At 46.0% G+C, this 12,622-nt stretch overlaps 1 protein-coding gene across 2 annotated transcripts in view; it reads right to left on the bottom strand.

Annotated features, from left to right (window-relative positions):
• The window catches only part of FBXO42 (F-box protein 42), a 57,058-nt gene extending 46,485 nt beyond the window's left edge, over positions 1-10,573 (bottom strand). The window contains exon 1 of one of the 2 annotated variants that reach the window (XM_087820078.1): positions 10,396-10,573. Coding sequence is in view for 1 of the 2 variants with exons in the window: in XM_016219102.2 (XP_016074588.2) it covers positions 4,350-4,428 (79 nt within the window). In the remaining variant the exon portion in view is untranslated. Of the gene's footprint in view, positions 1-4,349; positions 4,617-10,395 lie in introns of those variants that run through there. The other variant, XM_016219102.2, reaches the window with a different exon arrangement.
• Between the last annotated feature and the right edge of the window lie 2,049 nt (positions 10,574-12,622).

Below are 12,622 nucleotides of genomic sequence, written 5' to 3'. Positions count from 1 at the left end.
AGGTCTCCTGTACGCCCCTCATTACGTCCACCTGGGACTCGACCAGAATTCATCACTAGTTATCACTCCCTTACTTTTCTCTCTTGTTTTACCACATGAAGGTACCCCATAAAAATATATTCCTAAATAATATATTCTTTGGTTGTTGGATGTGGTTGTAGCTCATTTTCACTGCAGCGCAAAACTCCAATGTATGAATGAGTCACAATTTACCCATCTTACTGCTGAAAGAAATCAATGGTCTCCAATGTTTTGTTCCTATGAAATAATGAGTATTTTTTAGTTTTTCTAGAATGGCTTTCACACATTCTTGGCAGCAACCACACAAAAAAACATGTTACTCACAAATCAGTCCACCTTCACAAACACATACATAACTGGGACTAAGTTTCTCAAAATAATACCCTTACAATGAGGTACACTGGAATTTTCTACTGTATTTAACACTTCAGAAAACTGTTGGTCAAATGGCATTAAGCTGTCTTCAGTTTTACTAACTGGCGCAGCACAGGCTGAGAACCATGCTCTCAGTTCATCTTTGGGGGGGAAGGTGTTGGGTGTATGCAGGGACGCATGTCTTTATTGAGTAGCGTTAAACTGTCTCCAAGGTGACTATTCCAACTTACACTTCCTCCAGTGCAGTAGGGAAGCAGACTGCTACTGAACTAAGGATTATCAAATATATTTCTCTCCAAAACAAGAAAATTTACGGAATAGATCAGAAGGTTTAATGGATGAAACTTTGGTATGTCATGTGGACAGAAAGTAAATAAAGTTATACTTCTGGACCCTAGAAAGTGTCTTATTTCGTTTACTTCTTCCTATAAATAATATAAATGTTTTGATAAAATGAACAAAATTGCAAGGCAATAACTACCAAAGCATGCCAGGCATTCAGGAATGAGAATAAAGATCAGCGCCTCTTTCTAACAGAGTTCAATCCCGTCACTCTGTGTTACCTGGTCCTGAGACACCTCAAGCTCTTTCCCCACCTCTGGTCTTTGTTCTTGCTGGCTGACCTCCTCCTACAATACAGCTCTCCTCCTTGCCAGCATGGCAAATTCCTGCTTATTAAAGAATCATCTCTTTTGTGAATTCTCCCATGCCCTCCAGCCAATTCAGTACTTCTCTGGCCGCTGTTCATTTTGTACAGTATCTTTATTATCTCAGAGTTGTATAAATATTTGTTGAGTTAGGTGGTCTACAAGACCTAAGCCAACATTAGATAAGTAATCCAGATAGTTTCTACTTTTCACCACTTCACAAGTTACAGTTCTGCTCATTAATAACTTGGCTAATTGAAACCCATATTTCACTTTTATTGCTATGGTTTCCAATAAAGTCTACACAGAGGCACAGTATAAACAGCAATCAAGATGCAACGTGTCCAGCTAGAATTCTGCTTTAAGGGGGACAATATGCCTTAAGACAGGGTGTCCAAGAACATGTGAAAATTGCCAGTGCCAACTGCCCTTTTATATGTGCTGTACTGCACTGTACTTCTCAGATGGGCAGTATGGAGGCTAATGATCTTTAACTTCCTAATTCAAATTTAAGAGTCCACATTTAAAAGGATGAAGTCAGGAAAATTAACTTCCATCTTTGACCCTCCTTAAATTTGATGCATGCTCAAGGAAACAGATTTTGTGTACTTATCAATTGTCTGGTAAAAAAAAAAATTACCAGAAAATTTGAACTGCAGTATTTTGTACCATTTCTATAAAAATAAGGGAAGACTATGCAAAATATAAATGTATTCAAAGAAAGTTTATAACATTAAATTCAGCTACAAGACAGAAATATGTGAAGGTAGAATTTGTATGTTGTTTGAAATTGATTCTACAGACAAGATTAATGACCTCATAAAACATTTCACCGGAGCTTGGAACTAAAGGTCAGGTATGCCTACTCTAAACAGCTGACTTAAGTATTCTTTAAAAGAAATCCACCAAGTAAGAACATAATATAAAACTAAATGCCCCTAATGCTGTTGCTTTACTTTTGCAATTCTGGGTCAGTTTACGGACTCTAAAATCAAGCTGATGTACACTGACAGAATTCTCACCCACACACTAGCATCGCCACAGTAAAGAAAGGTAACGCCTGGGCTGTCAGGGGCTGTCTACTTCTCTGTTTCTTCTTTAAGCTGCAACCACATAATGGGGCCCTTGGCAGGAGAAATGTTAGAGGGCACAGAGATAAGCCACACAGGCAAGCAGGTGTGCACAAACATTCAAATTTTCCTACTTAAAAAAAAAGTTTTTATGGATTTCAGAGAGAGGAAGAGAGAAACATCAATGATGAGAGAGAATCATGATCGACTGAATGCCTCCTGCATGCCCCTCACTGGGAATCGAGCCCCCAACCTGGGCATGTGCCCCAAGTGGGAATTGAACTGTGACCCCCAAGTTCATGGGCTGACTCTCAGCCACTGAGCCATGCTGGCGGGGCCAAATTTTCTTGTTACACTGAAATTCTTTGGATGAGAGCAAACATCCATTAAATAGTGTTTTAGAAAGGTAAAAGTGATCTTGAGATGTGATCAAGAAAAACAAATTTTAAGAAATAAAATTACCTAATTTTATATCAAGTTGGTGGCATAACACCACAGAGGGAAATCAGTTCATGTAGCTTAAAATACAGTATTTTTGACTACATATCTTTGTTTTATCTTAAGTAAAAAAAAAATCCATAAAAAATAAAGCTGTATTCAGCAGTCTTATCTGTACTACCAATATTGTCATATTATTTTGACACCTCTATAGGAAGTTTCTAACCAACCGAGCTACCCAGCAGGGCTGTCTTAGAGTTTGTTTATATTCGCTTTACATTTCTAATCGCAGAAGTTATGGTTAAAGTAAACCATATATACCAATTTTATACCAGAAGATGAGTTTACTAACCAGTTTCCTTTGAGGAAAGCAGTTGTATATTTTAAACAAATTAGGTGAATCAATGTTTTTAATCAGCACAAAAAATGTAAACATACTCACCTTTATTTCAAACTGGTTAGCAAAACAGTGTGCCCTATGTTATTACAAAGGGAGGCAAGACCCCTCAGAGAAAAATGTGTACTTTACAATCCTGATGCCAATAGCTCTAAGCCCCAAAGAGGCTTCCCCTGAAAGTAGGGCCTGCCACACACTATGGTCCAGAGGGAGGTCAAATCTCCTGCAAGGTCAGTATCACTTGATCTTGGCCTCTAATGGGCATAACTTTTGTCTGTCTTTACACACACAAGGCATACTCGGAGAAATAACAGATTTCTATACATTCTATATCTTTTTAACATCTATCACCCCACGATTAAAAATCTCATGCTGTTATCTCTAAAGAAGTTCCTGAAACTATTTTTCATCATGTAAAAAGTATGTATTTCTCAATTTCCAAATGATTTTTAAATCGTGTTTCATTTTAACAGAATTTGTTACTGTTACTTTGTACAAATAATATTCCTACTTCTGCCTTCTGAGTATATAAACTTAAAAAAATATTTTTTAAAGGTCCAAAATTATAGTCCTTTACAAAGAACCAGTATAGCAACTATATACTTTATTTATACTAGTGCTCACCTGCTTGTATTACACTAGAAGAGAAAAAATATTCTCTTTTTCCTCCAAAATGACTGATGGCTAAAGAAACACATTTAAACAAGCCAATTCAAAAAGCCTAACACAAGGAAAACTTCCTTTCAAAATTGGCTTAGCCACAAGTTCTGTTTACATCCATTTTTACAAAATGCAACAAACAGTACATGAGAGAAGCCTGGAGTTACAGTTCTAAATGTTTATCTTATAAAGAATAGCCTACTTATCTAAACAGGTTAGTATAGTTATCTTCATTATTACTTCCTGTTTACATAGTGTTGTGGCCAGAACAAGGAGTTATCTGTAAACTTAAAGAATTGAAGAAAAATATTATTTTTCGGATTCCAAACAACACAATTGCACCAAATGTTTGTTGCCTACCAGAATGTGACTTAGAAGGAAATGCAAAATGACACATATGCATGAGGGGTGGGGGAGGGCTTAAGATTTAGATGTTACAAAAAAAATCAATTTATAACAATCAAGATGTAGTCAATTATGCCCAAAGATAGAATCACCAAATCTTTCTATGTATCCTATTTCTATCCTGAACTATCCAGTCAGATTGACATTGGCCATTTTTTACTTTCCTGAGCCCCCCCTGCTGGTTTAGCAGAAGTTACCTCAAAATTAGTTGCAGTACAAATGAATACACTTTCATAAAATGCACACTTTCAGCTTAAAGCTAAGCTGCATTAACTTTTGACTTTAAAAATATGGAAAGTCAGCTGGCTGGGCGTGGCTCAGCCGTTGAGCATTTACCTAGGATCCAGGAGATTGCGGTTCGATTCCAGGTCAAGTCACATGCCCAGGTTGTAGCTCGATCCCCAGTTGGGGGCATGTAGGAGGCAGCCGATCAATGACAACTTTCTCATTATTGATGTTTCTCTCTCTCTCCCCGTTTCTGAAATCAATAAAGATATATTATAAATAAATAAAAAACAAAAAACCAAAACAAAAAGAAAACGTCTACCAGAGAACCAGGCTGGTCTCTTCAAAAAGTCAATGTCGGAAGGGGAAGGAAAGGAAGGGGGAGGGGGAAGGGGAGGGGGGAGGGGGGAGGGGAGGGGAGGGGAGGGGAGGGGAGGGGAGGGGAGGGGAGGGGAGGGGAGGGGAGGAGAAAGGCTGTTTTAGAAGCAAAATCTAAATAACACCCAAATGCAACCTGGGAATCCCACTAGGTCCTGAGTCCTAGCTTTTAGTCCTGTGCACTTGGTATTTCTTCTGTCCCCGAAACTCAGCATTAAAGCTACTGCCTTGTATCTTTCAGCCCGAACATCACCTTCTCTAAACCACCAACCTCGATTACAGTCGTGCGCTGCACAATGACATTTCTGTAGAGGATGGACCGCGTATGTGCTGATGGTATACCCGATGGCCTGCGTGTGCAGTGGGCTGTACCACTTAATCTGTATAAGCACTCTCTATGACGTTCGCACAACAGAATCACCTAGCGACGCATCTCTCAGAAGGTATCCTGGTTGTTAGGCTGTGCATGACTGAAATTAGTCTCCCTTTGTGCCCCAGGTTGTCGTCGTCATCATCATCATCATCTTGTTTTGTTTTCTTTGTAGTTCTTATTAGCTGAAATTTTGTTCATTCATTAATTTCTTTCTCCAACTCAAACTAAGATCCAGAAAATTGGTGACCTTATCTATTTTTGCCCACTATATCCCTAACACTTTGAACCGTGCCTAGCACACAGCAGCATTCAATAAATGTTGAATGAATGGACCAATGAAACAAAAAGGCAAGATGAATTCAACAGACACTTGGGATCATGTAATGCTTCAGAAAACTCTAAGAACATCAACCGGTAAGAATCAAAAGTAAAGAGACTCCTCACTTAACGTCATCAATAGGTTCTGCAACTTTATGCAAAACCTCATATAACAAACCCAATCTTACCACAGGATAATTGACATACACAAAAGTTAAGTTACTACGGCATCTCATCGACAATATATGGGACCGACACTGAACAAAACATCAAGGACCTGCTATATATGCTGAATGAATGTTTTAGTGCTTAGCATATAAGCACTAAATGCGCCTATAAGGCACTAAAAATATTACATATGAATTGTAGTGCATGATACATCCCTTTTAAGCTATTTGACAGGAATTAATTAGGACAATTCATTTCTTTTACGATATATTTTTATTACTTTATTTTAAATATATCTTTATTGATTTCAGAGAGAGGAAGGGAGAGAGAGAGAGGCAGACAGAAACATCAATGATGAGAAAGTCACTGATCAACTGCCTCCTGCACACCCCCTACTGAGGATCAAGCCTGAAACCTGGGTATGTGCCCCGACTAGGAATCAAACCAGCATCTCCTGGATCATAGGTTGATGCTCAACAGCTGACCCACGCCAGCCAGGCTCTTTTAGGGAACTTTAGCCGAATTTTGCAAGGGCAACAGTGGTTAAATGACAGAGCATACAGGAGATACTCTACAAAGATGGGTAGAAGAAAACACCCCCACAAAACCCCAAAAAACCAAAACCTGCTACCTAGGAAAGTGAATGTTCCAGTTGTACAGATGAACATGACATGTATGGGAGGCAGAGAGACTCTCCTGGCTTGAACGGACTGCATGATGGGTGTCACGAAAAATAAGACTAGAAATGTACAATGAGGGCCATATGGAAAGTGCCAAGAATAAGTAGGGGAGAGAAACAGAAATGAGTTACCCTAAGTTCTCAACCAGAGGAGAAGGCGTTCAGACAACAGTCCTGTCAGACTGGCCTGCCATGAGCTGCCACCTCAGCCATCACTATTTCCAAAGACTACCAAGAAGAAGAGCTCGAATACAGCAGCTACTGTTTACTGAGTGTTTTCCATGCGTTGGGCCTCTAGCTAAATATTTTATACGTATGCCAGGAGGCAGGAACTATCAACTCCATTCTGAATATGGAAGAGACTATGATCACACAATTAGCACATGGCAGAGCGCTGGCAACAAGGCCAGCTAAGAACCTGAACACCAATTCAGTCTGCCTTCCCCTCAAAAAAGCCTTGTCTAGAGTCGCGGCAGCAAATCTAAGGAACATGGAAGTCTGAAGGATCCTGAGGAAGGTAGCACAGAATTACACGGCAGGGCACAAGAGATGAAAGAGTATGAAAAAATGATTCCCAGGTATATGGTCTATCAGACCAGATTACAATTATTCCATCCACAGAAATGGGAATGTTAAGGAGGGAACGTAGTGCTGAAGGTTTTTATCTGAAGGGAGAAGTGAAACGATGGACTCAGCTGTGAATACTTGGAGCTGAGTTAGAGGATATGCTCTATTAACATCCCTGGAAAACCAAGAAGCACAGAAGAAAGACCACATTGGGTGAACTTGAGAGACATCAAGGCAGCAGTGTCAAGTGAAGCCACGAATCAGCCCAGTTCCCCCTCAAGGACAGGAGGAGAGCACCGCAGAGAAGAAAACCTGTCCTCCTAATGCCAGATGGGGAGGCCCTGCAACTGCACAGTAGGAAACCAGGCGGTAAGCTCCCCTTGTCCCAGCCTTCATGTCCATACAACAATACAATAATGTTTAAGATCCGAGTGTTCACTTCACACTAGGCAACGTGCTACGAATTTCACATGCACCCCCACATCTGATTTCCCCATAAAATAGACACCATTATCCTCATTTAATAGATGGAAAACAGACTTAGAGAAGCTAAGGTCTGTAACGAAGGAAAGTTACAGAACTAGGGTGGGAGCCTGGGTCCACCGGGGGCCAAAGCCTACCTTAATTACTATATTAAAATAAATGGTTAGCCCTGGCCAGTTTGGCTCAGTGGTTAGAGTGTCGGTCTGCAGACTGAAGGGTCCCAGGGTTCGATTCCAGCCAGGGGTACAGGCTCGTCCCCAGTCACGGTCAGGGTGGGTGCAGGAAGCAACCAACCGATGTCTCTCTCACATCAACGTTTCTCTCTCTCTCCCCCCCTTCTTCTCTAAAATCAATAAAAACATATCCTAAAACTTATAACATTTCTGGAATGTAGGCAACAACGTGAAAACTAGTTATAACACTAGCACAGCACTGAGATGAGGAACTTGCAGTGGGATACAGAAGCTCATTATCAGAAATACTAAGCAACCTCAATTCACATGAACAAACTCTATAAAACAGTTTAGTACAGTTCTGGCTTATGCGGTCAGTTTCACACAAAAAGGAAAAGGACCTTCTCATTTTACTTATTACTGGCAGAAAGGAGACGGTACTAACAGTCACTTATAGTCAACACTCTGAGTGACAACGAAACATTATTAACTGTGATCAAATTAAAACCATACAGTGCTTCCTGTACCAGTTTACAAAACAAAGACAGCAGCACAGTCCCTCTAAATTACCACCACTCAGTAATCCGAGAGATTTTAACTGCAGCTGCCGTGTTTGTGTCAATTGCCTGTGCGTATGACTCACTCTCAGAAAGGTTCTCCCTTGGATTTTTGAGAATGCAGAAACAGTAACTGGGGCATGCTGTGTGGGAAGTGTCATGACAGTGAATGAATAAAAGCAGAAAAGAAATGACAGAATTTTAAAAAAGTTTTTATAGAAGGTAGGCTTCCTGCAGAACAACAGGGAAGGCTGGGGAAGCTGTGCTGGCACTGAGAACAACCCCTGCCTGGATGGATTCAGGGCACTTCTTACACTACAACACACAGAACTTAACTGGCTGCCTGGTCTGGATGCCCAGCTAGACTGCAGGGGACCTGAGACCAAAACCTATCTTGCCTTAGAATCGTTAGCACCTACTTTCCAAAATGCCCAGCAGATGGAGGGCCCTAGATGGTGTTTTCATAAAACTGATTACTGAATAATCAACCTGATATATACCTTTTATTTTACAAAGCAGTTTTACAAACATGACCTTTTTTTGATCCACAAAACAATCTTGTGAAGTGGGGAGGGCATTATTTACCCAAATGGCTTTTGGCTTTATAAAGAGTTAATTCACTGACCTAAACAACTCTGAAATCACAAAGATAATCACCTGTGTGTTCACCACTGTGAGAACATCTCCTTGGGACCTCAACATTGTAAAACGCAGAGGCTTTGCCAGCATGTTTTGTGCAGGCTCCTCGTAACAGGTGGGAAACACACAACCTCCAATTTTACAGAAGGGTCTGAACTACAGAAACCAGACATTAAGAAGCACCCTCAGCTGTTTTTCCCGATCCTGTTCTTTCTGTGCCTCTGAGAAGGGTGAGGGATTACGAAAGGAGAAATGCCGGCTCGCCAGCGAGCAGGTCACGGATGGCGTGAAGTTGCATCAATACCTGATGATGATTTCGCACAACAATGCAACACACTGTGCCAGGAGGCGTAACCTCACACCCCCAGGACATTTCACTGCCTCAACTTCATCAGCAAATTGCAGTGTAGAGGGGCTCTCCGATTTTCTACGACAGAGAAGCTAGTTGTTGGCTCCGGTTTCCATCCTTAGCTGAGGCACTGAGAAAATCCACACATCTCTGTGGAGATGGCTTTAAGAAAAGGTCAAACGGTTAAAAAAAAATTAAAAAAAAAATTAGCTGATCTCAAACTAAATAGCTGTCATTTTTGGAAACAGACAAGAGCACCCATGGGTAGACTGCGTGATACATTCACACCAGGCTTGCGGAAAGCCAGCAGCTAGGGCGGGCACAGACACGCGCGGGGAAGGACCACGCGCTCCCAGGTCAGGGCTCGGACACGGGCCTCGGCGCCCACGGAGGAGCCTCGGGGCGGGTTCTAAACGCGCAGCTCCAAACGGGGGTACTTCCTCTCAATTCCTCCCCCTCCCTCCGACACCCACATTGACGCCATCGCTCCTCGACGCAGCCAAACACAGGTACGTTGCGAAAGGTGCTGGGTGCGTCCAACCCAAAGCCATCCATCCATCCATCCCCTCGCCCCCCTCCCCCAGCACAATTCCAGATGAAGCCACCATCCATTCCCCAAGGGGGGGGGGGAAGACCACAAGACTTCACGCCGACGTCCCCCGTGAGAAAAAGTAAATCAGCCTCCCAGTTAGCATCTGAGCAACAACAACAAGTTGTTCTGCAAAACGAACACCAAGCCCAGGACGAGGCCCCGCCAGCAAGTGGCAGCCGGCGAGGCGTCTGCATCCACCCCCCACCCCAAGCAAGAGAAAAAGCCCGAAAGCTTCGGGCGATTGAAGAACACGAAGCTTGAACGTCCCCAGCGAGGCCCGGGAGGCTTCACAGACGGCAGCCGCCGCCAGGGGGGCTGTGCCGAGCCTGCGCCGCGCCACGGTTCCGAGCGCGCGGGGCTGCGGGCGCCGGCCCCGAGGGCCCTCCGCAGAGGCCGCGCGCGGGAGCTTCCTTCCCCGCCGCGGGCGAGCCCGCTCCCACCTCCGCCGTCGCCCGGCACGAGCCGCGGCGTGGACGGCCCTCCACCCGGGGCCCGCGGGCCCACGTCGCCGGGGCGGGGGCGCTCAGGGGGCCCAGGGGCGGGACGGCGGCGGCTGTATTTCTCCGGCCGCCTCCGGCCCCCGCCCCTCGCCGCGGCCCCCACTGCAGGGCACCGGGCTCCGGCTTCCCGGGCTCCCCGAGGTCCCACCCCTGTCGCGGGCTCGGGGAGCGGGACGAGAAGCGCCCCGCTGCGGGAAAGGGGCCGGGCTCGCTCCCGTCCCCGGGCGGCTGGACGGGGGGCCGTCCTCCTCCTGCTCCTCCGGGCCTAACGCGGGGAGGCCGAGGAGGAGACGGCCGGGCCTCTGGGCCGCGGGCCCCGGGGCAGAAAGGGCAGCAGGCGCCCGCTCCCCGCCGCGGCCCCGGGAGGCGCCGAGACCTCACCTGGCCCAGCCCGCGCCGCGCTCTCGCTCTCGGGGTAGCTCCGCCGACGACAGCGGTGAGGGAGCCGGGCCGGGGCCAGGGCCAGAGCGGGGGCGCTGCGCCGCAGGCCGCGCTGGCCGCGCTCGGGGCTCCTCACAGCCGGCCGGACCCTGAGCCGCCCGGAGCCGCCATCTTCCTCGCCTCAGACGCCGCCGCCACCGCCGCCGCCGCCGCCGCTCAGGCCCCTTGAGAAGACGGCGCGGAGTGCGCATGCGCGGGGCCCGGCGCGGAAGACGCACGCACGCACGCACGCCGGGCCGCTGGGGGCGGGGCCATCGGGGAAGGGGCGTGGCGCGGGCTGAGGTTCTCCTGGGCTTGGAACCTGCCAGCCGGAGCACAGCTGGAGGGCAGAAGCGTCGAGCTTCCGCGCCCTTCTCCCTGGGGGTCTCTAGAGCCCACCGCAGGTGAGCACCCACCCTTCTCAGTGTCTGGGGCAACTAGCTGGAGACCGTGATAGAAGTTTGGCCTGGAATGAACGCATCCGTACCCTGGGGCCCGATGCGCGCAGGTGAGGGCTGTGGAATTTGCAAGCGCTCCTGGACGTTAACCGGTGGGAGTTCAGTTCCTTGGCTGTGCAAGCGAAACCTCCCTAAACTGTAACGACCACTGTGAGACCTGTGACTAGCTCCGTTTTTCAGATGAGGAGACAGGCGCAAAGAAGTATCAGTCATTTTCCCAGGGCCACGCCCCTTTGGGGAGAGGGGGAGGCAGGGTAGGATTTGAACTTCGGCTTATCTGGTTCTTGAGCTCCTGTACTTTCCATTATCACTATCACCAGGCCACACAACCGGGCCCAGCAAAATCCCCCTTCCAAGGGAGCAGTCTGGTGTGTAGGTGGGAACCTTCATGAAACCATACGGATAGCGAGTGGTCTAAGGAAATGCCAGAGATGCAGAGGCCAAGGGCTTCAGTCTTCATCCCTTGCGCGGAAAACCAAGGGAACCTTGAGGTGCCAGCCCACCACCTTGGGACACGGGGCTGGATCAGAACCCTAGTCCCCTCTCAGATTGGGAGGGCAGTGCATTATGGAGCCGACTTGAGTCATCCTCACTGTAGAAATCGCTAGATCTGTGTGCCTTAAACTTGCACAATGCAGAGACCCCTGGGAATACACTCATGGAATCCCAGTATGAGAAACACTGATTTAAGAAACTCAAGTCTTTCAGCTAGGAAATGTCACTGCAAAGGAAAAACGTGGCAATCATAACTGATACAAAATATTAAAAATATTAAAACACAAAGCTTAAAAATTGTCACAAAACTTGTGATCAATCCCACCACTGCCAATGTAGAGCTCAATGTTAGAAACACTGGACCAGCTATTAAGTGCTCCCTTGTAAAAATGTTGGTTCAAGGGCCCATCTTAGACCCTGCCTCATACTTTTTCTAAAGCTCTCTGAGGATTCTCTTAGGTATGTTTGGATCTGCTGGATCATGTTAGAACAGGTTGAAATACAGAACCACTCCACCTGGAATCTCCTAGCTCAAAGACAGCAGGAATTTTTGTCTGTTTTCTTCACTACTTTATTACCTAATATAGAGACACGGTAGGGACTCACTAAATATTTAATGCATGCATGCATGAATGAATGAACTGGAAATTTGATAACTAAGAGGGCAGGTAGTCAAATATTTAGTGAGCACCTACTGTGTGCCAAACTATGAGCTGCGTGATAAATAAAACTAACAAAATCCCTGCTATCATGGAGCCTAGCCTAGCCCCCTACAGTCTACTGAGAGGCAAGGCTAGGCTCCGAGGTTAGGCTAGGTTCTGAGGCTAGGCTTCTGAAACTAGATTCCAAGAGAAAGTGGCCCAGGCTGGCCTCGCAGGGCTCTGGCCATGCTCAGCTCTCCGACAATAGACTTGGCTCTCCAAGGCTCCCAAGCTTGGCTCTGATGCTCTGAGGCAAGGCTAGGCTCTGAGGCTGGCAACAGTCTTTAATGATGTGACTCTGCACATTGACAAGTCACACGCTTTGGTCTCAAGTTGGCAGTGGCAACTTACAATGAGTCTAATGGGGCCGGGCACCAGACTGGCCTGCAGGGAACAGACACTAGTTCCAACCCCCTCATTCCTTCTGAGATCCATCATGGGCCTGCACAGAGAGCAGCAGCTGCAATGGGCTGGTTTGAGTGCACACTAACTTTACACAGAATTATAAAACATATTTACATAGTGTTCCTATAA

Source organism: Miniopterus natalensis, chromosome 9, assembly GCF_054644295.1.
Source record: "Miniopterus natalensis isolate mMinNat1 chromosome 9, mMinNat1.hap1, whole genome shotgun sequence".
Lineage (NCBI taxonomy): Eukaryota > Metazoa > Chordata > Mammalia > Chiroptera > Miniopteridae > Miniopterus > Miniopterus natalensis.
This window is presented reverse-complemented; position numbering and strand designations above follow the sequence as displayed.